Here is a 27,974-nt window from a genome sequence, read left to right on the forward strand (position 1 = left end):
CTCAGTGCAGTTTGATGGCAAACATATCTAACATACTTGTTCTTTGCATGAGATGAGGAAATATTATATAGATGTTGAATTGTGTTTTTAGCAAAAACTGTGCTCTAACAGAATTACTGTTGTAAAACAGCACTCAATTTGTTTTCAAAGTCTTGGCAGACTATAAGTGGTTTTGAAAAGAGTTAGACATTAGTCAGAATCCAGGGGAGAAACAAAAACTTTATCTGTTCAGCCTATCAAGAACAGACTGGGAGGTGACTTAATCATGATGCAGTAATAGTTTTTGCAATGATATGAATATTCATTATCACTGGAAGTCTTTTCCTGAAGACATCTAGTCTTGTTTAACAGGACAAACTGAGGTTAGAAATGAAGTTCTGTGATCTGAGGAATGTCACAATGATTCACCATCAGCACGGCTTTCTCCAGTTTTAAAAATTTACCTGCCTCTGAAAATATGGAAATACTGCACAGCGTATCCCACTCATGATGTCATATCTATCTTGGAACCCTGCCAAAACACCAACACTAAGCTAGCTTGGACTGACAAGGAATTTAGGCATATAATTGAAAATGCGAGACTCAAGAAAAAGCACAACTTAATGAATTAATAACAAATATGATTTTCTTTGTAAATCCCTTACCACCAAAACTGGCAGTTTCTGCCTTCACAGATGCTTAGAACTTAAGGGTTAAAAGTCAGCTATTGCATAGTCATCATATGCTACAGAAGTTGGACTCAGTGTTATCACGTTTTCCCTAATGCTTTGTTTGTCCTTAATATTTGGAGTATATACCATTCAGTTCAGATGCTTTACTAAGAAGCTGCATTAATTAAAAAAAAAAGAACCACTGTACTTCTGTAAGTTACTGAAGAGTATTACCACCGCTTTTAAAGAGATGTAGATTTTACTTTTCAACCTTTTAAATTTTCTAAAGTATACTCAGCAGTGTCGTATTTTAATCAAAAAGGAATCTGTCATACAGCAGCATTTCGGCTTTGAAGCAAGGGCTTTGTATTTCGTAACAGCAGCCTGTGATCTGGGTCCATAGAATAGGTATCTTTCACTTTCTGATCCTTTTCTTTCTGTTCTTCGTCAGATTCATAGAAATTACTTTCACTATATTCTTCTACCACCTCAACAGCCTAAAAAACACAAAATGACAAAAACATACACAGCATATTGAATCAACTGTTTTTATTCATTATGAAAGTAACACACAATATCACAATTTCATACAAGATTTATAACTATTTTTAAAAATAGCTACCAGCTCTTCCACCTCAGTTTGCTCAAAGCATTAAATGTACCAACACAAAAAACAGCATAAATAAGATGACCTGGTAAATGAAATATCTTCATTAATATTCTATAAACTAGATTAAGTATGTATATTGATCTCTTACAGACATAAAGCCTATGATTTGAAATCAGCATTTCTGAAAACAGTTATTTAAAAATCCCTCTTTTTTGAAAACTTAATACACACCATGTGCATTCTTCCCTCTCTTTCAATATATAAATTATCTGTGAAAATATCAAATCTCAAAAGAAGGGACAGTGTTTTTTTTCTTAAGAAATTATGCGGGAAAAAGGTTAGGTATCTTGAGAATGGTCTTCCCTGATGAAGTACAAATCCTCAAGCTGTTTAAATGTAGTTATGAATTACGAGCATAACGTCACTTAATAAATCAAGCACAAGACACTGAAAGGATTCATTAAAATCTGAGATACGAGTAAATTAGGCCTTTCTTTTACTCCAGAAGCCTACACAAAAGAATGTAAAGAAATACAAAGGAATATATTTGATTATGTAAATACAAATTAAAACAATCTCATTATTTCTGATGTGGATCAAACAAATTGATAAATAATAGATGCAGAGCATTTCATTATGCTTACATTTAATTAGCATTAAAAATCCACAAACCTTAAGAAAAATAAGATGGAAACCATACAGATTAGATCAAACCCAAATGTCAAATCCCAGCAGCTCTGCTCTGGATTATCAATAATGCGTAGACAACACTGCACAACATTTTTTAAAAAATAAGCTACTGACTTCTGCAACTTGTCATATGCAAGTTTATGTCTTTGGTCTCCCAAGTTCTTCATCTCACTTTGTCACTAGAGCACCCAACTAAAATAAAGAGCATGTGGCTAGCTGGAGTTACTCCCACTTGAACGGGCTGGCTGGTACCCAACACCAGCTGTGCCAATAGCTCTGCTATCTTTCTCTCAAGTCTCTGTACAACTATTTTAAGGAATATCCAACTCTACACAATGGTTTTAAGAGTATTATTTAAATCATATACTCAATTGCTGATTTTTTAAAAGACAATTACTTTTGAGACAAATGTATCTTTTTAATTCTGGCTGGCAGTAGCAAAGCCATCAAAGGTGAATGGAACAATAGCTAGACTTATTTAATAGGTTTTTTAGAAAACTTGCCAAGGGTAAACTCAGACCTTTATTGCACGCCTTGGTCAAGACTCACATGTAGAGAAAGAGCGTATACAAGCGTCTTCAGTAGCAGCAAGTAAGGGTGGGAGGAAGAAGAACTGACTAAATCAAAGTTGTCTTTTTATTCTGTTTTTTATTACAATTTGGACACAGGAAATAAAAGTTCCCTTCACATTTCTTCTGATTTTTATGACTTGATGCCACCAGTGCTCTCAGTATTTTACAGAATCCTTACAAGCTCTTAGATTTCTTATGCAACAGCAACCAAAGTGATTTAGTTTACTACTTTGTCTATACATCTTTGCGGCAGTCACCCTTCTAAACTAAAAACTCAGGATGCTAAATCAAGAGCACCGGTAACAGAATTCCTTTCCTTGTCTACAGGTCAGGCAACTTGAAAGCAAAATTCCTGATCCCAGCGCAGTTCAACCCCGCATTGAAGAAGCTTCCTCTAACAGGAGGAGGAGAACTCAATCTTCATTGATTCAGTCTACAGTATCCCTGTCTTGACTGCTAACAGGCACACACATCAGTACTACTGAACTCAACAGAACAGAGCTGGTGATTGTATTTAACTCATTAATCACTGCTGTAAAGAAATAGCATGAGCTCTATCATTTATGACTTTTTTAAAAAAAATAATAATAATTGATGGTTAGAAACATACTTAGAGCAAACTTCCAAATAATTATAAAGTAGCTTATGCCTCTTATGAAAATATTTTTCATTTAAATCCCATTAGAGTCTTTAGATTGAAATCACTTTCTTCATACCCCCAAAGCATAAGCATTAGTATGGTCTTTCCTGTTTCATAATCATATATTTTATTGCAAATTTCCTCTTCTATCTGTTGAGTTCTGGCATGAAATAATTATATTCCAGACAAAGGATGATGATGGCACAGAGGGAAATAGGTTTAATGAACTGAAATTCATTAAAATCGGCTGAAGTCCTTAATCAGTCAGAATCTGTAGTCATAAGGGCCTACTAAGACAAAGAGAATATGTATAAGTAATACTGCAAGAATTGCACATTACCATGGAAAGGAAAGCAAAGTATATAAAGACTCAGATAATGAAAGACAAAAACCTGCAGACTTTTTGGTGTGCAAGAACTGTTGTTTCAAAGTCTATTAATCATCACAGACATGGAAAGCAGTCACCAGAAAATGGGAAATCACTCCATCATTCACAACCCCTTAAGCCTCAACTTCAACAGCTGACAATACTCACTGTCAAAAAGAGACAACTGTACATTTAGAATCATAAAATCATTTAAGCTGGAAAAGATCCTTAAGACCATCAAGTCTAACTGTTAATCTAGCGCTAGCAAGTCCACCGGTAAACCATGTCCCTAAGTGCCACATCTACAGATCTTTTAAATATCTCCACGGACAGTGACTCAACCATTTTCCTGGGCAGCCTGTTCCAATGCTTGACAGCCCTTTTGATGAAGAAATTTTTCCTAACATCCAATTAAAACCTCCCCTGCCACAACTTAAGGCCATTTCCTCTTGTCCTATCATTTATTACTCACCTCATTAGAACTTCCTTTCAGGGAGCTGTAGAAAGCAGTAAGGTCTTCCCTCAGCCTCCTTTACTCCAGGCTAAACCACCTCAATTCCCTCAGCCGTTCCTCATCAGACTTGTGCTCCAGACCCTTCACCAGATTTGTTGTTCATCTTTAGATATATTCCAGCTCCTCAATGTCTGTCTTGTAATGAGAGGCCCAGAAATGAACACAGGATTTGCGGTGCAGCCTCACCAGTGCCCATTACAGGGGGATGATCACTGCCCTGGCCCTGCTGGCCATACTATTGCTGATACAGGCCAGGATGCTGTTGGCCTTCTTGGCTGCCTGGGCACAAGCTGGATCATGTTCAGCTCTGTCAACCAGCACCCCCAGGTCCTTTTCCATGAGCAGCTTTCCAGCCACTCTTCTCCAAGCCTGGAGCGCTGCATGGGGTTGTTGTAGCCCTGTTGTGCAGGACCCGGCACTTTGCTTTGTTGAACCTCATACCACTGACCACAGCCCATCAATGAAGCCTGTCCAGATTCCTCTGAAGAGACTTCTTTCCCTTGAACAGATCAACACTCCCACCCAGGTTGGTGTGATCTGCAAACTTGCTGAGGGTGCACTTGATCCTCTCATCCAGACCACTGATAAAGACAACAGAACTTGAAGCAGTACTGAGCTCCGGGGAACACCACTTGTGACCAGCTGCCAACTGGATGCAAATCCATTCACCAGAAGTCTTTGGGCCTGGCCATACAGCCAGCTTTTTACCCAGTGAATAGTACACCTGTCCAAGCAATGAGCAGCCAATTTCTCTAGGATAATGCTGTGGGCAACGCTGTCAAGGGCTTTACTGAAGTCCAGGTAAGCAACATCGACAGCTCCTCTCTCATCCACTGAGTAGGTCATTTTCTCATAGAAGGAAACCAGGTTAGTCAAGCAGTCCTGTACATACCACATGACGGCACTCAAGATGATCTGCTCTATAATTTTCCCCAGCACCAAGATCAGACTGACAGGTCTGTAGCTCCCCAGATCCTTCTTCTGGCCCTCCCTGGATGAGTGTCGCATTTGCCAACCTCCAGTCAACTGCGACCTCCCTGCTTAGACCACCCTGCTTAGCCAGGACTTCCGATAAATGATGGAAAGTGGCTTGATGAGCACTTCTGCCAGCTCCCCCAGTACCATTAGATGGATCCCTTCTTGCCCCATAAGCTTGTATGTGTCTAAGTGGTGGAAGAAGTTGCTAAACATTTCCTCTTGGATTATGGGGGCTTCATTATGCTCCCCATCCCTGTCTTCCAGCTCAGGATGCTGCATACCAAGAAAAAATTGGTCTTCCTATTGGTCTTCCTATTGAAGACTGAGAAAAGAAGGCATTAAGTACCTCAGCCTTTTCCTTTTTATCACCATGGTTTGCTCCACATCTTTTGCCCTTCAGGACTGTCTCCCAAGAGACTCTTGTCAACCAGGCTCCTAAACAGGCCCAAGTCTGCCCTTTGGAAATCCAAGGTAGCAGTTTTTCTGACCCCCATCCTGCTTCTTCCAAGAACAGAGAACTCTGTTATTTCTTGTCACTGCACCCAAGGCAGCCTCCAATAATCACATGTCCAGTAGGGCACCTTTCCTCCTTGGCTCCCTCATCAGCTGTGTCAGCAAGGTACCTGCCACACACTCCAGGAACCTCCTGGACTGTCTGTGCTCCACTGTATTGTATGTTCAGCAGACATCTGGTAAGTTGGAGCTCCTATGAGAACAGGGGCTAGCGACTGAGAGACTCCTGCTGGCTGCTTATAGGATATTTCACCTGCTCCCTCAGTATCTCTTCTGTCTCTTCAGATTTCTTCATAGGTCTGCATTTACCCAAGTAACCAGGAATGTTTTGGTATGCGCCAAGTTACTTTAAGAATCATAGAATGGCTTGGGTTGGAAAGGAGCTTAAAGATCATCTAGTTCCACCCCCCCTGCCATCAGATGGGACACCTTCCACTAGACCACTAGCTAACTTCTGCTAGCACAGATAAGCCTTACTGCTTGATAGCACAGAGTACCAGTATTGTGTTAAGTAGTTTGGGACCTGAGCAGAAAACAGAACTCTTTAAACCAACTAAGACATAATAAATTACATCCAAAAACTCACACCACCAAGCAGAAACCTCATCTTAGAAACCTAGCTGAATTGTTCCTCTGTCCCCTGATAAACTCTGTAGTGCAAGACTGAAGCCTGTACAAAAGGAACAGACTGGGGACAACTACTAACTGTCCTCTGAAGGCAGGACAGAGCTAGTTTCAAAGTGGAAGCACCATTGAAGCCTCTTAGTATTATAACAAAGGGGGAAAGTGTTGTGCAGAGATCTTAGCAAGAGCCTCCACAATGCCAGTTGAGGGTAAGAATAACAACCTGAACAGCATGCCCCTTATACTAGGTCTACATCTTGGACTCCAACCAGGAAAGACTATGAATGGGATATAACGGATAATATTTTTACTGCCAGCACTGGACTGAATATAAGACTCTTGCCTTTGAGTGATCAAAGCCTTCCTGTTTTAACTATTAATGTTGAATCAACAGCTGCATGCTTCCACAGATCATACCTGCACACTTATTTTCCAGTCCTCAGAATTTATATTGTACCTACACTAAACTGTAAGAGATGTTTCTTCATATGTCCTTGAAGAAATGCCATATACAGGTGGGACTCAGATTTTACTTTCCTAGATTTCTAATTAAAGTTCAAGCTGATGATAACTAGTACATATTAGCAGGTCTATGAGAAAAAAAACAGTATCTTAAACCTTTTTGACAGAGGAGAGACAACATTAGAGGTCAGGGAGTAGATTCACATGTTTTCATGCTTTCTCTCGTCCTTTCAGTCACTTTAGATGCAGTTTCACAACTGATTTAAAACTAAGCATGAAATTAAAACTTTTTTGTTTTGTTCTGATTTTTTAAAAGTATGTTTTATTTTCCACTGGGATCAGTAAAATGATCCAGCTCACTCTGCAGCCATAGGATAACTAGACCTGCTGAATTTTCAAAACAGCAGGTGGTACAGGAAGAACAGAACAGAGGCATTCCCCTTCAGCAGCACTCTTTAGCTAAACTGCATTAAGTACACTCAGCAGTCTGCAGTAGTATGAGATTTAATTGTGCAGTTAATAGCTTTTCTAAATTGCAAAATCACTAAAAAGTTCAGAACCCTGGGAGAATGAAGTGATTAAAAACTGTGACCACTAGCATTCCAGGCTAAGAATTGCAAATGGTCCTTCTGCAATTTATTCAATCCAGAAGAGAAGTGAGTATTTTAATGTGAAAGAACATACGTAATTTCCTTTTACGTTATACCAGACACACAGTTTAGGGAAGTCTTCATAAAGTATTAACAGCTTAAATGAAGAAACTGCTGGGTAACAAGTTCCATTATCCTGTTTTTAAAGTTACTAAGTATATGAGCTAACATTTAACTGAGATCTTGTTTGAAATTACACTTAATATGGCATTAAAATTGGGAATATGCCTTCGCTTTAGGGTAAAGCACATTATGTGAATGCTACAATTACCTCTACAAACTCTGACTAAAGTAAAATTTCACTGAAATCCAAAGTATGAACACATACTATTTGCTGACTCTTATCATCCTTAACTCCATCATCTATTCAAAAGTGATTCAAGTATTTGTATTCCTAGGTTAACCATAACATTTGAAAGCTCAGTTTTGCTCCTCAGATCCATAAAAGAAAATAGCTTTTTTTTAAGTCCTGTGGCAAAACCTTTGGCAGATAAAATTTTTGCTATCTTCCACAGCCCTTTCTCCTATTTCTACGAACTGTTCTCAAAAGAGTTTTGGATAAGTAAAGCTTTGAAGATAAAAAGAGTTTTGAGACTATTCACTAGTCAGTGAATCTGACTGCAATACCAAAACCACCTTAGCCAACCAAGATCAGCAGTCCACTTGCTGCATCATGAACAGCATCCTTGGAAAAGAGAAATGGTAGAAAATATATAGAACATTTTCCTACTTCAAGGTTTAATGATGTACCTAAGGTAAGTCTAAAATTTTCATGTTGTGTGTGAAGATGCATACCTACATCCATCAACGTGCTTCACAGGTGGGTTTCAGAACACTAGAATAGACATATCTTTGGTCTATCAGAGCAAACCAAAAGTTATCCTCAAGACTGCTCAAAATGCCAAGGAGATGAGCTGTGACAAGCTTCTGACAGATGAGCAGAGCTCAACCAATCACATGTTAATAACCACACGCTGGCAGAAGCATCCACCCTTTGCACAATAGAAAGTCCTTGAGTAAAATACAAGTATAGGTAAAGCTTGTCATGAAGAACTGCTAGTGGTCTAGAAAAAAAAGGCACACTCTCACATGGTAAAAATATTTGAGGGATGAAAGTGTAACCAACATAATCTGCAGCCTGACTTAAGAATGGCCTTAGAAAGCACAAAACCAAAAGATCTTCAAGTATGAACAAAATGATAGTAAGTTCTAACTCTTGTCTTATTAAGCCAAAAGGAGTCGAAGAGTCAAAAAATAAAGGGACAAGATCATCCACTCAGTAAATAATGGCTTCAAAGTGTACTCAACTCTTTCTCAGGTAGGTTGCTGTTATAACCACCTGTGTAATAATGACTTGCGCTACTGAATGGACTAATGGGACCTAGTAATAATCTGATGAGATGCACTGATGGGCATGGGAATTATTATGGGATTATTTCAAGTACCTAATTATCTAATGCTATTTTATACTCCCTCAAATATCAGAAATGTCTGCCTGGGTCTGGCAGATCCTGACAGATGGAGCCTAGAAGAGATTTGTGACAAATGAAGACTAGGCAGGGTATCTTGTGGCATTTAGAACAACACTATACTCTCAAATAAATTAAATCCCAGTTTCTCTAAAGGTTAAGAGCTTCAGATACTTCCCCTTCTGTAGCACAAAATTAATAACGGAAATCATCAAACTCTTCCTATTAAAAAAAAAGTTATTGAAATCTTTTATAGTTACATTGAAAGAAAACAAGTTTCCAGCACTTTACAAACTTCTGCTGATGCTCTTGTTTACTGATGCATTCTAAAGGAATGGGCTGGAGATTACAAAACAGGTGAGAAACATCCAGATGGCAGTACCAGGATGCACGTTACAGAAATAGTTACAAACTGTAGCTACTCCTGAATGGACAGAAAGCAGGAGGTGACTTTGTCACCAGGCCAGAACAGCATGCTCTGTGTGACCTCAGACAAGTTGCATTCACAGCCCTCAGGAACAAAGACAGTTAAAAATGAATGAGAATTTTAGAAACTCATTTTCTCCATTCTACTATATATAGAACATAAAAAGATTCTGGTAATGAAGTAGAAGTCTGGGATATGACCTGTATTCTACCAGGAAAGAATTTTTAAATTTCCTGAAGAAATATGCAGCCATAGGACCAGAAGGCATATGTCCACTACTCCCTTCTAAATTACATCAAAATAGATTGAAAACTTTCGGTCCAAAAGTCAGCAAAAATACTGAAAAAAATGCAATGATTAGGTAAGTGGCATATAAAAAACAACATATAGCTAATATTATTAAAATATTTACACAAAATTATCCACTACCAAACACCACATTCTATTACTCCACCAGAAACCAGACCTATTGCTCCTGCACAAACCAGAAAGTACATACACATTTTCAGTTAAGTGAATCACAATGGAATTAAGAACCAATAAAGATCGCAAGATCATCATGATATTGATATTACTCTGACACGTTTGAATGTTATAATTTTTACTTCAATTATAACCAGTCTATTCATTACCATTGGGACACACAGATCAGAAAGAAAACCTGAGCTATTGGCTGGATTTGGAGAACTATGCAGATCTGCAGCCAGTGAAACAGATTTGTACTCCTACAGTGCACTCCTCATTTTTCAGATTACATCTCTACTGAAATGAGTCTGCTGGAATTATGCTGGAAATATAATAAATTAATACAGTTATATAAAAGATACTATGTAATTCCAATAAATTAAAACGGAAAACGGTACTTTAGTTTCAAGTTTTAGATAAAAGCTACCATGTTCTGGTGACATGAGATTCCTTGCACACAACTGCATTCATGGTTTTTTAAATTTTATGTATCTAAAGAGATAAACATGCTTTCAGCTAACAGAAAATGAAGTGGGTATTAGTGGGAAAGGTAGTTGCGACAAACTTAAGAAATATTTAGGTCACACTGAAATACATTTTCCTATTCTAACCATCAGTCTTTAACCATTCACATGATGTTGAAAACCAATCTGTTTTTCAAATGCAAACATCTGCCAGGAAGTGATCCAACCTGAAAAAGGGTTCACAGTGTGAATGCCATTGAAATTTCTCACCAGACTTCAATCGCCAACAGTCTCAACCATTTATTAATACAAAAAAGCCAAGAGACAAGAGAAACAGGCAGGCTGAGAATCCATGATCTAAAAATGCAGCAAACAAAGGGAACAGGAAGTTTTCAAAGAAAACTCCTTCCTTTTTTTCCTCCCTTCACTGTGTTCATCCAAGCAGACACTCCCTTCTGTTTTCAGGGAATTGGCCAAAACCAAGGCAAGTTTTTTCACTTTTTTAAACAGGTGAAATTCACTCAGAAATAATTGTTTTCCCACATATTTCATCTAAATGGGACACAGAAGTTCTGAGGTGTTCTTGAGTTCAATTAAGCCCTGCGCAAAGAAAGCTTTGAATTTTCTTTTATCACTAGGTTTTTTCAAACGTTTAACAACTTTCAAAGGGAAGGGAGGAGTACAATTTCTAGAGTTATATTTCGTAAAGACTCAAGATTGGGTCAATGGTATCATGGTCTAAAGATCAGCTGCACAGTTCCATGACTCAAATCATTTTGGAGTTTAGTATCCTTCAAACCCAGGTGATCTTATGACAATTATGCATCACCTGTAAGAAAAGGGCTGCATCAGCATGTGACAATTTAAATCTTACTTCTTGTAGCTTTGAACTATTAAGTGAGATTATGAACAGTATCTATTCTTAACCTTTAAAACCCTACCTTTAGTCTAAGCTCAGTTCCAACAAACAAAAAAGCTACTGCACAAGATCCTCCAGTATCTTCTTGATACTCTTTGCAGTTTACTGACTATGATACTGCAACATATCTGTAAACAGCTCTCCTAGGGCAACTCTCAGACATTACTTTGTAAAGCAATTAGTCTTCCAAGTCAGCTTACCTTGTGGTATCAATATCTTCTGGAGTTGTATGTTCAGCACTCAGTAAAACATTTTCACATTTCTTTAGAAGAGCTAAATTTTACTGTGGCTAAGGAGCCTCCAATAAAATTCTGGTAGTTTGGAGAGATTTTACACAGAATTCAGAAAAGCCTTCTACATAAAAAGTTTCCAATTTGTAAATATAGCAAGCTTGATGCCTAAGCTGCACAAAGGTACTAAGACACACACACATTAAGGCATTTTCAGTCACAACACTGTTCTTAGTTTAACTTTCAGCATATATAAGAGTTAGATGATAAAAAATCAATTAATCATGCTTCATTTGCAGTATATTACATCTTTTCCTCTTCTATACATATTCTAAAATTATATCCTTGCATATTCTCATTTATAAAACTCTCTATAATCCCCATGGAGATGTATATGTTTATTTCACTCTTGACAAAAAAAAACAAACAACTTTCCATATAGTATGAATATGTAAACTCATTTAACTACGTGAAAGTCTCTTCAAAAACTCTTCAATCCAGCCTTACAGTGACTTCAAAAACTCACCCAATAGGTTCTGAATGCAAATTCAAAAATGTAATGAATTAAAAGACTTAGTGAAAAATAAAAAAAAAAAAAAAAACCTCAAAAAAATTATAATAAATAAATTAAAAAAAAAACACAAATATTCTAAGCCTGAGCTTATAACAGTTTTATACTACAGGTCTGAGACAACAGAATCACAGAGGTGGAAGTATGCGTTTGAGGACCACTGAACATTAAATTTTTTCCAATATATCACAATTACAGGAACATCTGTGCTAAGTAACTTCATACCAAACTAATGTGAAAACTCAAGAAGTGTTCAAAAGCGCATTCTCATTTCTATAAGAAGCAGCAACTAAGTCCAGGAATGCTGTCTAAAAATAGGGGCTAAGACTTAAATATGCTGCAGTAATTAACATCTTTCTGCAACATCCCAATTCCCTATTATTGTTGTAACAGTCTCATGATATTTGCAGCTAGAACTAAAACAATCAATTATGATTTTTAGATCACTTGCATTTATTCAAAGACGTTCGATTCTACTCAAAATGGAAGTGAGGCATAAAAGCTTTCTCTTACCACAAAAAACACTCATTTCAATAGCGTGTGGAAAAGGTGTGATAATGAGATTGCAAAGTTAGAGATTTAAAAAGCAACAGAAAAATGTTTAGAGCATAAGAAGAAAGGAAGGACAGAAAACACAAGGAAAAACAAGAAGAGATAAAATAAATATTGCAAAAATAAAATAGAGAAGGAGCAAAGGTGAAGGGATAAATTAAAGGGAGAAGACACCATCTGCTTCTGGCTAAAAGCTCCCCATCCTCCAGACCACAGGACTAAATCCTTCTTCCTCCATACCTTGTTTATAATACATGATAGATATTGACTACGATTTCTAGAGAATACAGTATCCTTAACCATTATAAAAAGCCCCAAAACTGCTCAAACATTTAATCTAACTTCTGAATACAAGCTCCAATTCTCACGTGAACAACTTGTGATATTCCGCTGGTAAAAGCCATGATGGAAAAGCTCATGTTGCTACCATTCAAGTTTAAGTTACCCCCAGTCTTCTTGTCTGGCATTTTTCCAGCCATAAACTGGGACAAACCTGTGGATGCTCTGTCAGAGAGATGGACAATCCAAGATAATCTGCAATTCTTTATAGTTACTCTTTCCCATGGTCCTTTATAGATATGCCACAGCCAATCAAGAATACTACCTGGTATTACAAGTGTACAGCCTGAGACTCAGGATTCTAAAGCTGAGTCTGACCTCACTGAGGTCTTTCTCAAATAGAGGAAAATTAAGCAAAGGTTTACTTTTGCGAAGAAGAAGCTAAGGGAAGCCTATTTTGCAGCTCTCAGTTACCCACAGAAAATTCTGGTATAGCAGTGAAAAAGCCACATAAGTTACTAGACAGAATAATACCCCACAGATAGATGCCCAAAATAGAATTTATGAATATTTTGGCATCCAGGAAGGACACTATTTCAAGACAGCATTCATTTCATACTGTTCAAATAATTTTCTGTGATTAAAAATCACAGAAATAGCAAAAATTAAAGCTAGAAACTTTGCTATATCATGGCCTGATGGGGTGCTGGTACATCTGATATTTAAATTAAGAATTATTAGCATTAGACAGTTGACACTTAGATTTCCATGAAAATATTGCAGTGCTTCCCCTCCAATTAATTTTCATATCTTTAATGATCTAGACAGAGATAAAAACAATTTTATCAGCTTATTTGCAACAGATGGCTAGAATGCCTCTTATTCTCTACATAAGTAATAGAAACCCCTCATCCTGAGTCAAGAACGTGAGACAACAACATTGGTTGGAGTCCATAGAAACTTTGCCAGTGAAATTTATGGAAAAAGTAGTGGTTGCTTTCTTGAGTTGATACAGATGTCCTAGAGAACTTGCCTACACAGATTCTACCCATTGCTGCTATTCTACTGCAAGCCTGTCATGGAACTAAAGGAAATCACAGCAATGCACTCTGCTGCAAAGATAAATGACATTTTTATCTAGCGACTGTAATTCTCTTTTACCAGCAGTGTTTGGCAGCCACAAAGCAAACCAGATCAGGAAATTCATTCAGCCTGAAATTTAACCCTCCCTGTCCTTTCCGTTATCTTCTGTTGATTCAATTCCTTTACCCAGATTGCCTTAGAAACACTACCGCTAACACAAGAGAAGGGAGGGAGAAGATGGAGCTTACCTCCACAGAAAGACTATAATACTCCATTTCAGTGACAAAAGAATATGATCATGAAAATAGCCCCAGAGTATATCCATAATGCTTGGAAAGTTTTGCTTAGAATTTTAAGTAATCAGCTTTCCACAATCAACTAGAAGCCATTTTGTTGTTATGAATCTATGCCCTAAGTTATATTCATTAAGCAGCATACCTGGTAAACAAATAAAACTGGTATTACAGTAAGGCAGCTAGCCAGTCAATTTTATGCCCTTAATACTTCATGAAGTATCTTCAAATAAGTGACTTAGCATTAAACACTGACCCCTCCTCCTGTATATCTGAAAAAACCTGGTCAGAGAGTATTGCACTCTGACAAAAAGGGAAACTGTAACTGAATCCAGAATCCTCCAATTCAGGCTGAGGATTCTGACAGGTATACTAAGAATGGAAGAAAGCAGTATAACACTTCACTGTATAGTAGTTTTCTTAAATTTAACCACTTGTTCTTATCAGCTAAATCAGGCTCAAGTAAGTCTACTGATCAGTGGGTTTCACAACCGCATTGGAAGAGGGCAGCTTAATGGAAACTGAAAATGAGGTGACTGCTTTTGATCTCTAGGGAAGAAAATTCTCTGGCCTCAAATCTTTTAGGGCAGGGGAAAAAATATATATATAAAAAAATAAAATTAGCAAAACTATCATCTGGTAGAACCACACAGCACAAATATCTACAATGAAACTTCAGTAAGCTCTACAATGTCCTAATACAGAACATATCTTGATTAATTTTATCCTGAAAGAGTCTTATTAATCAATACTCCTTACGTGTGTTTGGCTATGTCTCCTTACTCATCTTCTTACTGCAGGAGAGCATAACAGAACTTCTAATTGCTGGGGTGAGTAGCTTGAGACGCCTGCAACACCGGAGCGGAGTGGGGCGAGATCAGCGTCCAGGAGCCTCACCTCAGAGCGACAAGAGCCACCGAGGAGGGAGCTTCAAGTCCTGGGAGGACTTGCCCATGAGCCGGCAGCTCAGCTCACGCGAGGAGCTGACTCACCGGGGGCAGGGCTAGGAGGAGCGGCACCAGCTGTGAGTGGTTAAAAACCTGCCCAGGGAGCGCGGGGAACAGAACGGGTCGAGGCAGTTTTCGCGGGCAGGCGAGCGGCCTGACCGCCTGATCAAGAGGGCTCGCCTGGAGCGCAGGAGGAGGAAGGACTGCTTGCTTGTGCAGAGAGACGTAGACGGACCGATCGACCAGATAGATCATGGTCACAACACGATCAAAAGCTGTAGTGAGGAATAATGTGGGTACCCAGACTGAGCCTTCCTGCAGACATGTGACCGTGCAGGTCTCTGGCTGCAGTGACTGCCTGAGCCCAGCACTTGTACTGGAGAGAGCCAGTGACACTGCTTGTGTGCGGTGTGAGCGAATAAATGATCTGCTCAGGCAGGTGGCTGAACTGAGGGAGGACGTAGAAAGGTTGAGAGCCATCAGAGAATGTGAAAGTGAAATAGATTGGTGGAGCCACACCCTAAGGCAAGGGCAGAGGGAAGTGGCTGAACAAGTGATGGATCCCCTTCCCTCCTACCATCACATAGAAGGAGTGAACTTAAGGAACAAGGAGGTCCCTCCTTGGAGAGGTAAGCGAAAACCCTCGCAATCCCTTTCTCCCTCCCAGTTGCCCTTGAGTAACAGGTATGAGGTCTTGGAACTACAAGGCCAGATAAATGGAGATGGAGGGGTAGATCTACCTAGTGAGTCACCTAGGGCTTGTCACTCACCCCCATGCCTTAGAACTTCCTCAACCAAGAAGAAAAGAAGAGTAATTGTGGTGGGTGACTCCCTTCTGAGGGCAAGGGCAATGAAGAGAGACTTCAGGGCCCTGGGACGGCTGGTTAGAGGGTCTGGAGTGCAGGTCGTGTTTGCCTCCATACCTGTTAGAAGCAAGGGTGAAGAGATAAATAGGAAGAGTCTGCAGATTAATGTATGGCTACGGGACTGGTGCCAAAGGCAGGGGTTTGGGTTTTTCAATCATAGGCTGCTATATGAGACACCTGGTTTGCTGGTGGCAGGTGGGATACACTAGTCCCAGAGGGGGAAAAGGTTTTTGGGGCAGGAGTTAGCAGGGCTCATTGACAGGGCTTTAAACTAGATATGAAGGGGGAAGGGGAGATAACTGGGCCTGTTAGGGACAAGCCCAAGAGAAACATGGTAGGGCTTGAAGGATGACGGACTAGGGAGGACTCTCAATCTATTGTTCCATCTGAGGGAAAGGGTAGTTGTATAGACCCTGTCCCTAACCCTAAAAGGTACCAGGGCAAGAGTTAGCAGAGCTCACTCACAGAGCTTCAGGTTAGATTCAAAGTGCGAGGGGGTTGTAGCTGGGTTTGAACTAGTGGGGCATTGTTCTAGTATTAATGAAGACCAGAAGACCTCCCGCCTCCCAAGGGTGCCAGTAGCGTGCTCTGCTCGCTCCCTGAAATGCCTGTACACCAATGCACACAGCATGGGGAATAAACAGGAGGAGTTAGAAATCTGTGTGCGGTCTAAAGGTTATGATCTGGTGGCAATTACAGAGACATGGTGGGACAGCTCACGTGACTGGAATGTGGTCATGGATGGCTATGTCCTTTTTGGGAAAGATAGGTCAGCAAAGCGAGGTGCTGGAGTTGCTCTTTATGTGAGAGAGAGACTACAACGTATTGAGTTCTGTCCAGGGGCAGATGAGGAGCAAGTGGAAAGTCTGTGGGTGCGAATTAAGAGACAGGCTGGTACGGGTGATACAGTTGTGGGGGTCTATTATAGACCTCCTGATCAGGATGAAGGAGTTGATGAGGCTTTCTACAGGCAACTGGAAGCAGCCTCACGACTACATGCCTTGGTCCTCATGGGGGATTTTAGCTACCCCGATATTTGCTGGAAGACTTACACAGCCAGTCATTCACAGTCTAGGAGGTTCCTCCAGTGCACTGCTGATAAATTCTTAATGCAAATGGTGGACAAACCAACTAGGAGAGGAGCGCTGCTGGATCACCAACAAGGAGGGTCTGTTCGAAGCGGTGATGGTCAATGGCAGCCTTGGCTGCAGTGACCATGAGATGGTGGAGTTTGGGATCTTGTGTGGGAGGAATAGAATACCTAGCAAGGCCACAATTCTGGATTTCCGAAGGGCCAACTTTGGCCTCTTCAATCAATTGCTAAGGGAAGTCTCATGGGAAAGGGTACTAGGTGGTAAAGGGGCTCAAGATAGTTGGTCAGCATTCAAGGACCACTTCTTCCAAGCTCAGGATCAGAGTATCCCAATGGGTAGGAAGTCAAGTAGGGGAGCCAGGAGACCAGCATGGTTAAACAAGGAACTGCTGGGCAAACTCATATGGAAAAAGAGAATCTATGGATTATGGAAGGAGGGGCTGGCCACTTGGGAGGAATATAGGGCAGTTGTTAGAGAATGTAGGGAGGCAATTAGGACAGCTAAGGCCTCCTTGGAACTTAATCTTGCAAGTCAGGTTAAGGACAATAGAAAGGGCTTCTTCAAATACACAGCGGATAAAACTAACACAAGAGGCAATATAGGCCCACTGCTGAACGAGGTGGGTGCCCTGGAGACAGAGGATATAAACAAGGCAGAGGTGCTGAATGCCTTCTTTGCCTCTGTCTTTATTCCTGCAGACTCTCCCTGGGGGACCCATATTCCTATAGCCCCAGAAGGAGTCGGGATAAAGCAGGAGTTTGCTTTGGTGGATAAGGATTGGGTTAGGGATCAGTTAAGTAATCTGGACATCTGTAAATCGATGGGTCCGGATGGAATACACCCGCGGGTGCTGAGGGAGCTGGCGGAGGTCATTGCTGAGCCACTCTCCATCGTCTTTGGTAAGTCATGGGAAACAGGTGAGGTGCCTGAGGACTGGAGGATGGCAAATGTCACACCGGTCTATAAGAAGGGCAAGAAGGAGGACCCGGGTAATTATAGACCAGTCAGCCTTACCTCCATCCCTGGAAAGGTGATGGAACAACTTATTCTTGACACCATCTCTAGACATATCAAGGATGAGGGGGTCATTAAGAGCAGCCAACATGGTTTTACCAAGGGGAAGTCACGTTTGACCAACCTTACAGCCTTCTATGAGCAAGTAACTACGTGGATGGATGATGGTAGAGCGGTAGATGTGGTTTTTCTTGATTTCAGTAAGGCATCTGATACTGTCTCCCACAGCATCCTCATAGATAAGCTAAGGAAGTATGGGCTTGATGATCAGGTAGTGAGGTGGATCAAGAACTGGTTGAAAGGAAGAAGGCAGAGAGTTGTGGTTAATGGGGCAGAATCCATCTGGAGGTCTGTGACTAGTGGAGTCCCTCAGGGGTCGGTGCTGGGACCAGTGCTGTTTAATATTTTCATCAGTGACCTGGATGAGGGAACTGAATGTACCCTCAGCAAGTTTGCTGATGATGCTAAACTGGGAGGAGTGGCTGACACACCAGAGGGCTGTGGTGCCATTCAGCTCTCTACAACGACTGTCAAGGCTTCTGACCAAGCCAGCTATTCATAGAAGACACCCTCCCAGACTGAATATACATTTGATGGTGGATCTGTAACACCAGGACAGCTGAAGCAGTCACTATCTTCTGTGATACTCATCTCCTTGCAAAAACAGGTATGGCTTAACAGCTTGAAAATCAGTTCCTGAGTTTCTAGACTGCAACTCAACACCTTCAGAGAAACCAAGAGCATCTGTATTTTAAACATCCTCATGGATTAGGCTGAAAGTTGTTATGCTTCAGAAGTTGTTTGCAAACAACTTGACAGTCCCAGCAGCTCCTGCAACAACAGCAGGGCAAAACATTTAAACTGGGATGTTTAAATGCAGTGTTATCTTAAATGCAGCGTTAAATGCTTAAAAAGCAGTGTTATCTGCCATCAAAAACGTCACTTCCCAGAAAACTTGAATTGTTGTTCCCAGTTAGTTCTGAGCAGGCATTTTCTCTCAGAAAATGAGCGTTTTGCTTGTGTTCCAGTTAATACATGTTAAACCTGAATACAGTTGACATGGAAAAAGGCTATTCCAAAAATGCTATTCACATGTCACTACTTCAAAAACACCTTCTAAATGTTTCAAAATAAACAGGATAAATCAAGGACATTCTTCCTCCCACTGTTCATGATCAGAACATATTCTGTCCTTCAAAGAAGATAAAAATAGCAATATAAACCTAACTATTCTTGGTTAATGGGTAATTCAATGAAAGTTTTGCAGCAATTTTAAGCATATTGTTCACAAAAGCATTTTTCCCCGTAACTGGCAAGTATCCCAAATTTTCTTTGGGTTTCTAGGCGCACAAGAAATCGGTTCAGAACAATACACTATTGCTTGCTGGGAATTAGCTCAATTTGAACAAAAGCAGCATATGTTCCTCAAGAAGCAAGGTAAATTTTAGTGAATAAAAATGCAAATATGCATTTTAACAGCCTTGAATTTATTAATCTGATAGGTTTAATTTCCATTTTCCTGCATCAGCTTTATTTATAAAGTGTCATGCCCTATAAATATGCTGTTATTTTCTATAGTCAAGCACCCTCTTAACAAATCTTCTCATTAATATGTAAATTTAAAGTCAATCGGTCTTCTCCCTGACAGCGCCATGAATTCCTAGTGCACTATATAATCGGCTTTGACTTGGCATCCACTATTTATCATCAAAGATGTCAGTTAGAAAAATTATGGAAAATGCACTGCAATTGATATGATTGCAATCTACTTTGTCAACACTTAATTGTTCCTCAAATCATACATTTACATATAAACAGCCTAAATACTGATCCATAATGATGCAAATAAACTAAATTAAAAATCTCTTTTACTGCACAAGATGCCCTGTTGTATGATGAGTTCATTTAAGAAGCTATTGACAATGGCATGTATTTCAACTAGCCCCAGAAAAAAAAAAAAATCTGCTAATTTAATTGCTGAATAGGTAGTCTGAATTTTGCCCTGAGATTCATGAAAGTGGAAACAAAATGTTATTAACACTTTATATTAATACCTTGTCCCTGCCCATAGAAGGAGGGCTGGAACTTGATGATCTTATGGTCCTTTCCAACCCTAACTATTCTATGATTCTACACCACTGATGACCAATTTAAGGTTGACACAGGCAGTACTGTTACACAAACCTTTTACATTCCTAGAGCAGAAGCCACAGCAACAACTGTCATCCCTCCGGTTTCAGTGAAAAAAAAACAAGTACATTAGAGCCTTAAAGAAACCTAATCCCATCAAGACTGCCAACCTCTCAGTCCAAGACAGGTCATTCTCCACTTCTACTCTTCCTTTGTCTAGTCACTGACTAGAACTGGTTTAAACCAATTGTGAAACTGTAGCTTTAGGTAAAGCAAATTATCAATTTTGATTCTTTATAAAGGTCAAAAAGAAGAATTCAAGTTACTTTCTTTCAACAAACAACTGACTCAAGGATGTTAAGAAAACATAGTAATTAAGTTTCTCTTTCCTTATTATATATTTTACAATCTGTATGTAATACATGACAGATTATAGCCTGGAAGGTGAATTCTCATGTTCTGAAATAAACTGGATGCCTCCTGTTAATGAACCCTCAGAGAGGTAAAACTTACGCATTTAATACCTATTTTAACTAAAATATGTATAAAAATGCATCTTGAAAGTCTAAGTATCCAACATATAATTTGGAAATGCAAGCACATAATTGTAATTTAAAAAGTCACAAACTTACCTTCCATGGGCTTACAAACTGTGTACGTGCATATCGAGTTAACATGTGGATTATAACAACTTGACCCCACTCTTCCACATCAACCAACAAGTTACAGAGCTTTCTGTAGTTCTTGTGAATCAGATCTATTCTATCTGGACACACTTCCTCAAATGCCATTACAACGCTCCCAGCCACCAGCTAGAAAACAAAATATAAATAGGTCAGTGTTCCTTCTACATCCCATTCACAAGTAAGAATCAGAACTAATACTAGCAATTCTCAGCGATTTCAAATTGTTTCTATTCAGTGAAAACAAACAACAACAACAAACCTGAGCCCAGATAAATGGTATCTTACTTAAAACAGAATTGGAGTTAAGTTTATTAGAACAGAGAAAACATTTGCTCTTTCTATTACACACATAAATCTTAGTTCCCAGCCCTGAAGACACAGTGTAATGTAAGCATAAATTTTTTTTCTTTCAGTTATAGTTTCCAAATAAATTATCAGAGAACTTGCAATTAACTCAGAAGTAACAGGAAACAACAAGTATAATACAGCGATATGTCCAACAAGGTCTATTGGGATTCTCTTATCAACACTGGCATGATCAAACCGAAGAGGAGGCAAGTGAAGTTTCCCACCACTACTGGAATGCAAACTTCTCTCTCAATACAGCCAAATCAACTCTCATATGAAATTTTATCTTTAGGGTTTCATGAACACACTTCAGAGGGAAAAAAAATAAATAAAAAAGGCATAAACCCAAGCAATATAATGGAGGTACATTAATACTTTTCCTCCAAGCACAGAACCAGAATTTCTGCATGTTGTTCAGCGCTTACCTACCAGTTCCAAAATTACAGAAATGGATCATGTATGCTGTCCTACATCCTCATGCAATTTTTTGCATCTATGAGAAATAAATAAATGCATACAAAAATCCTCATACTATGACTTTTATAATACCAGCTTTGTTTTCTAAGAGAAACTTAAATAGATTCTCAACGTTATAACAGCTCAAGACTTACTAAAACCTTTTGATACAGCATTTTCTTTTATAAATAAAGGAAACATATATTGAGGTTACTGCTAAAATTCTGGCAGCAGGTTACCTTGACTGTGGGAAAATCTCAAAAGCTGATCGTGCCTTGTGAGGACATGCCATTGTGTGACTGGAATTACTGTTCTTTCTCCTTTAATTGCTTTAATTAAGATTTGTTTTGTTGCAGAATACATGTTAAGTCAAATAACTGAAACAATGACACTTTATATGAAGCGGCTGATATGTATGCAGTTAGCATGCATGCAAGTATAGCCTTCTGGCAGCAAATTAATATCATATTCTATCTGAGCACTGGGGATCTGCGTTTCAACCTCTAAAATTTCCCCAATGACTTAAAGTAAGCAATTAAATACGAGTGCAGTTTATTGAAATGGTACTTTTTGAGAAATATTAAATACAATGATATTCATATGTTACATTTTTCTCCCTGTATTTGGCTGACATTTGGTTTATTAGTATGCACCCAACATTACAATTGAAAGAAAACAGCTCAGAATACAGTCTTGCTATTATGCTAAACAAGTTTCAGGCTCTGTGGGGATTTTATGAATTACCAAGAAGAATAAACGTGAAGTTGCATTTATTGTCTCCAGCCCTGTCCACATACTGGTACCTGCTGGTCCCAGCAAGGATACAACTCATTCCAGGGAGCAGAATTTGATTATTTGATAGAGCTAAATAAAATACAGTCTGCATCTAAAATAATTTACCATTTTTTGTGTATCCCAAAAGCAATAGCTCTTTCTTTCGTCTTGTACTAGCTTTCTTCTTAATAACATGCTGCAATAAACTGTTCTGCAATTCAAAACTGCTGCAAGTTGCTGCTTAGGTATTAGTTCAAGGATCAGCAGAAGACAGTGGTTAACTCCAGGCAAATCGCTATCAGTCCTGAGTAAGTATCCCATTAGGCCAGATAAGCTGAGGGTGAAAGAGAAGAGTGGCAAGAGTTCTATGTTAGAACTCTCTTGCAGCAAAACAATTTTATCAGAATGCAAACCTCTGAACTACTGCTAAGGCCAGCTTGCAGAGGACAGTGTGACAGACCTGAAGTTCTGTAAGAAAGGGATGACACTTTCAAACCACAGAGACTTTTTCAGATCACTGTCCCATAAACTTTATTGTGGAGATTCTACTCTTTAACACTGCAAGACAGTACAGGGTCTCTTGATGGGTCTGACATACAAGAGGAGAAAAGGAGAGAGGGAAAGAGAAGAAGTGAGGGTGGAGAGACTGACACACAGATCAATACATGACTATAAGAACAGTCACAGCTTAATATTTAAAAATACCCTTCAGTTGTGAAGGGTGACATGAATTATGCTGCCTGACTGTAGTTCTGGAGTGGATACCCTCGCCTTTTACTGCTACTCGTACTGCACGCACATTTTTGCTGTATTTCTCTTTCATTTGGATATGATACAGTTTGAAATCAGAGATAAAATAATACATATAATTTAGATCTTTCAAAACTGAGCAAATATCCTGTGAATAGCACTGGCTTTTTAAAAGTTCAGTTACTATGAGTAAAAAAAAATTAATGCAAAAAAATAGTTATACTATAAAACAGGAATTCCGAATAATTACTTATTTCTATACACCTATTAAAATTTAGAATGAAAATGCTGTCACTTGTGAATGCTTAAAAGACATTAATAAAAATTTGAAGACAAAACGTACAAAATGCAAGAGGTGCACTGGATGAACAAGCATTTTATTCCTGTGGCAAGTCCCTAGATTTACAAGTTAATGCAGGAAATGCCATGCATCACGAGACTATTTAACATCACATCTCTCTTCCCCATTATTTCATTTTCAAAAATTAGGCTTTTCATTTGAAAGGGGCGGAAAAAAAAAGAAAGGGAGAATGCACTGGTAACTAGAGGATTTACCTGAGGAAATTTCCTAATACTTTCTTAATAAGACATTATTTTCTAGTTGACACTGCTTCCCCTATAGTATGATCCTACTATACATCTAAACATCAGAGGAACAGCTAATAATCTTTGTTTATTGAATGCTCAACATTCCATAAAAATATTTAGAATTAAAACAAAATGATCCAATCAGAATATAAAACCAAAAAGTATCGGTTTCCAAAAAACAGTCAGTTAATTTCCATCTTGCTGTGTCAATAGTAGCTTTTTGTATAAGGAGAAAATATAAATCATTCCAACAAAACTCGCAATGAGCTCATCAGATTCAAATGCTGCTTTCCATTTATGTATTTTTTATATTAAAGCAATAAACATGGTTCATTTGTCTTCCACTGGTTGCCACGTTTTTCTGTGCTGTTGCTATGAACTTCAGCCATTAGCTGTGCTCCAAGGTAAACTATATGAACCATCAACAAAAGTGACACCCAATCTATGGAGTTCATATTTTCTCCAGATTATCTATGCTAGTTGACAAGCTGGTAATGAAAAAAATCACACTAAGCAAATGGTTCCTCTAATAACAATAAATTTTCTATAAAATTATGAAGGGCACAAAACGTTTCCTTGCATCTATTTTGTCATGAATTCTAATTAACGCTGCAAAAACCTGAGAGTGCTGGGTCATCACAAGAAGTGCATCGAGGTTTGATTGATAATACAATGCAAGTTGGCCTATGCTGCCAAGATTCCTCTCTCTCAAATTAATGGCCACCCCACCTGCCCTAATCATACAGCCCAAATGATATTCCCCTTCTTATTTCAATTTTCTGGAGGCAAGGAAACTGGAAAAGATCAGTCATTTATCTTCTAATAGCTGGATAATAGATCTATCACAATAAAACATCTGCACAAACTCGGTAATTTTTTTTTCCACAAAAGTGAAGCTTTTACCAACATTAAATCAGTAAGTTAAGAAAATACTGTCTTATCCACATATTTGGGTTCCAAACTAAAATACTGAGTTATTAACAGAAGCCTGCTGTTAAAAAGTAGAAGCTTAGCTTTCTTTTCCCATTATGCCCAAATACACTGCTTTTGTAAAGATTCCTGGGATCATTTTTTAATCTCAGGGGTCTCACTTGGCAGTTTGCAACAGAAATCTCAGTACTCACATATTTGTGTAAAGACTTTTCACCCCCAAACCACAATTAATACTAAGTTGCATCTGTAACATTTAGAAGTAAATTATCACACCAGAAGAGAATAAAAAAATTATTTAAATATTAAAAGTAGTTCAATGTGATTAAGATACTCTCAAAGATATTATTTAAGCGCGGCTAAAGGAAAATGTAGCCTTTAGAAAAAAGTGTAAAACTTAATTAGCAATAAAGAAATTCCATGCAATAAGCTAATCATCAGGCTTGTTAAATTAATCAAAAAATAGCATAAGAGTGAAGTGATACAGAATCAACTGAAAAGAAAGAGTGAACTAGTTTCCTCTGAAATACCCAATTACACCCTCACATATTACTATGTAAGTAGCTATATGGCTTTCAGAAAAAAAACATTTTAGCATAAAATAGGTACATGCTTTTATCTTCTTTTCTACCTAAAATCACATCAGCTGCTCAATTATCTAGAGTTACTTGAAAATTAAAAGGAGCAGGCATTCATGCTCTGGTACCTGCTTATCAAAGTCCGAGGTACTTTTTTCTGTAAAGCAATGGCAAAAACACAGCTAGGAGCTTAAGCCTTTGTAATAAAAATACTTATAAACATCTTCTCTGTTTAAAAATAAAATACACTGGCACAAAAATCACACTTTGTTGATACACTCTAATTCCCAGTTAGCTACCCTTGAGATATGTTAACGATGGTATGCACTTGATGATTTTGCATCTTAGATTAACTGAGAGCTTGGCTTTTAATTGAATCTTCATGTTAAGTCACTTAAGGAGTAGAGTGATCTTTCATTTAACTTACCAGAAATGTTAATGAAGTGCTGAGTTAAGGTTAGATCTCATCTTATTTTAAGCTTTGCTTACCTCAGCTTACACTAAAAATTTACTACTGATTGAGACCTAAAAAATGAACATATTTTGTTCATTCTGATGAAACAGCTTCATTTTACTGTAGTAAAATTATCATCCAGGCAGTTTCTTGCTATTTCAAATGTAAAATTACTATGACTAATTTAAATACATTGTGCCTTTTCTTTGCACCATAAACTGCATTAATAATCCACAACACCGTGTCCTCTCTGAAAAAAAACAAAGAAACCAAACCTGGTTGACATAAATTTAAAGGCATCTTTAGTAGTCATACTATTTCACCTTAATGCAGAAATTATGCCAAAGTTTCAAAAACCCTGCTTGAGGTTAAACAGAGAAAATAAACAAATTACGAGTAAAAATTTACTTTTCACTACAGCTAAAACTCAAGCATCACTTGGACAACATTCAACTGTCCTATACATCATTAATATTCATAATTACAGTCTTCCTCCAAACATGTTTAAAACAAATGGACCAAAAAACCCCAAACACAACCATCACCACCAAAAAACCCACAAAAGAACCCCAGAAAACCCCCACCATCCAAACCCAACCAACCAAAACACAAAATTACAAACAAAAAAGTTAAATGGTGGATTTCCCCACACCCAGTTAATATATACAATGCATTATGGCTTGCCTAGGGATTATTAGCCGTAATAACAATAATAACACAGAAATACCAGAAGTAACCTGACACTTCCATCAAGGGAAAGAAAGGCGGAGAGTCACTGGTGCTCAACAACTCCCAATGTCAGTAGGATTTCTCACATTCTAGTAAGGACACTATATAAGGAAAACATCATCACTTCCCCAACAAATGGATCTGCTGACATAAGATTAAAATACCAGCTAATGACAACTAATGCTGATGTAATGAAACAGCTTCTGTGCATTTAAATTGAAGGAATCCAGAGATTAGAATCACAGAATCATAGAATAGTTAGGGTTGGAAAGGACCTTAAGATCATCTAGTTCCAACCCCCCTGCCGTGGGCAGGGACACCTTACGTTAAATCATATCACCCAAGGCCTCGTCCAGCCTGATCTTGAACACTGCCAGGGATGGAGCGTTCACAAACTCCCTGGGCAACCTATTCCACTGGCTCACCACCCCAAAAGGAAAGAATTTCTTCCTTATATACAATCTAAACTTCCCCTGTTTAAGTTTTAACTCGTTACCCCTTGTCCTATCACTACAGTCTCTAATGAAGAGTCCCTCTCCAGCATCCCTATAGGCCCCCTTCAGATACTGGAAGGCTGCTATGAGGTCTCCAGGCAGCTTTCTCTTCTCCAGGCTGTGCCTGGGATTGTTCCGACCCAGGTGTAGGACCTGGCACTTGGCATGGTTAAACTTCATGAGGTTGGCATCAGCCCACCTCACAAGCGTGTCAAGGTCCCTCTGGATGGCATTCCTTCCCTCCAGGGTATCAACCAAACCACACAGCTTGGCGGCATCGACAAACTTGCTTGAGGGCGCACTCAATCCCACTGTCCATGTCAGCGACAAAGATGTTGAACAAGACTGGTGCCAACACCGATCCCTGAGGGACTCCACTTGTTACTGGTCTCCAGATTAGGGTCAAGTAAATGCTCGTGGTCTGAGTTTTCACTCTAGAAATTCCAGGCCATTTCACTATCAAAACAGCCAACAGAGGGTGCAAAAAACAATCAAACACAGCACTTGATGAGGGTATGACAAAATGCTGTTGTTTTGCAGCTCAGACTCATTTCTAGAATTCCTGTGGCAACAAACCCAACTTAACTATCTTTACAAAGACTGCAAAATATATTCTAAAAGCCTTTGTTTTTATGTGTGTAAAGCATCTGTTTTCTTTTCTGCTAAGTGTATAAAATTGAGCTTCCCTTAGAGAATACGGAATGGTGGTTCAAATTAATATGACTTTTGCAAGAGGAGCTTAAATAGGACTTAAAAAGTAGGCAGCTCAAGACTATACAGCCTACATGTGCACATACCTGTACATAAGGATCACCCCCGTAAGCACCTGCATCTGCTGAATTTTAAAAGCTAAGAGTAGCTACAAGTGGTACTCTATTCCCTCCACTATGAGAAAATTCCTATGTTCTCCATTTAAAGGCAAAGAACGTTTATTTAAATTACATTTACCTGCTAATAAGCCATTTATGCACTATGCACTCTCTGTTAGTAAATATGGAGGTTTTCTTGGAACATTCAGCAAAACATGACAAGGCATAACTATAAGATAAAGCTTTTCTGTGCTAGACTGGTCGTCAAAAAACTCTAAAAGATTAAAGAGAGACCTATCCACTTT

General features: G+C 38.8%; 1 protein-coding gene across 6 annotated transcripts in view; it reads right to left on the minus strand.

The window, feature by feature from the left end:
• AP3B1 (adaptor related protein complex 3 subunit beta 1) overlaps positions 1–27,974 on the minus strand; it is a 163,574-nt gene that overhangs the window by 94,956 nt on the left and 40,644 nt on the right. For 5 of the 6 annotated variants that reach the window (XR_009747291.1, XM_061475765.1, XM_061475768.1 and 2 more), the window contains 2 exons: positions 20,706–20,885; positions 986–1,147 (listed from right to left, as the gene is read on the minus strand). Coding sequence is in view for 5 of the 6 variants with exons in the window: in XM_061475765.1 (XP_061331749.1) it covers positions 986–1,147; positions 20,706–20,885 (342 nt within the window). In the remaining variant the exon portion in view is untranslated. Of the gene's footprint in view, positions 1–985; positions 1,148–20,705; positions 20,886–21,532; positions 21,603–27,974 lie in introns of those variants that run through there. The other variant, XM_061475769.1, reaches the window with a different exon arrangement.

This window comes from Pezoporus flaviventris, unplaced genomic scaffold (genome assembly GCF_033815535.1).
Source record: "Pezoporus flaviventris isolate CSIRO_AGI_PZ_B2104156 unplaced genomic scaffold, CSIRO_AGI_Pfla_v1 ptg000090l, whole genome shotgun sequence".
Taxonomy (NCBI): domain Eukaryota; kingdom Metazoa; phylum Chordata; class Aves; order Psittaciformes; family Psittacidae; genus Pezoporus; species Pezoporus flaviventris.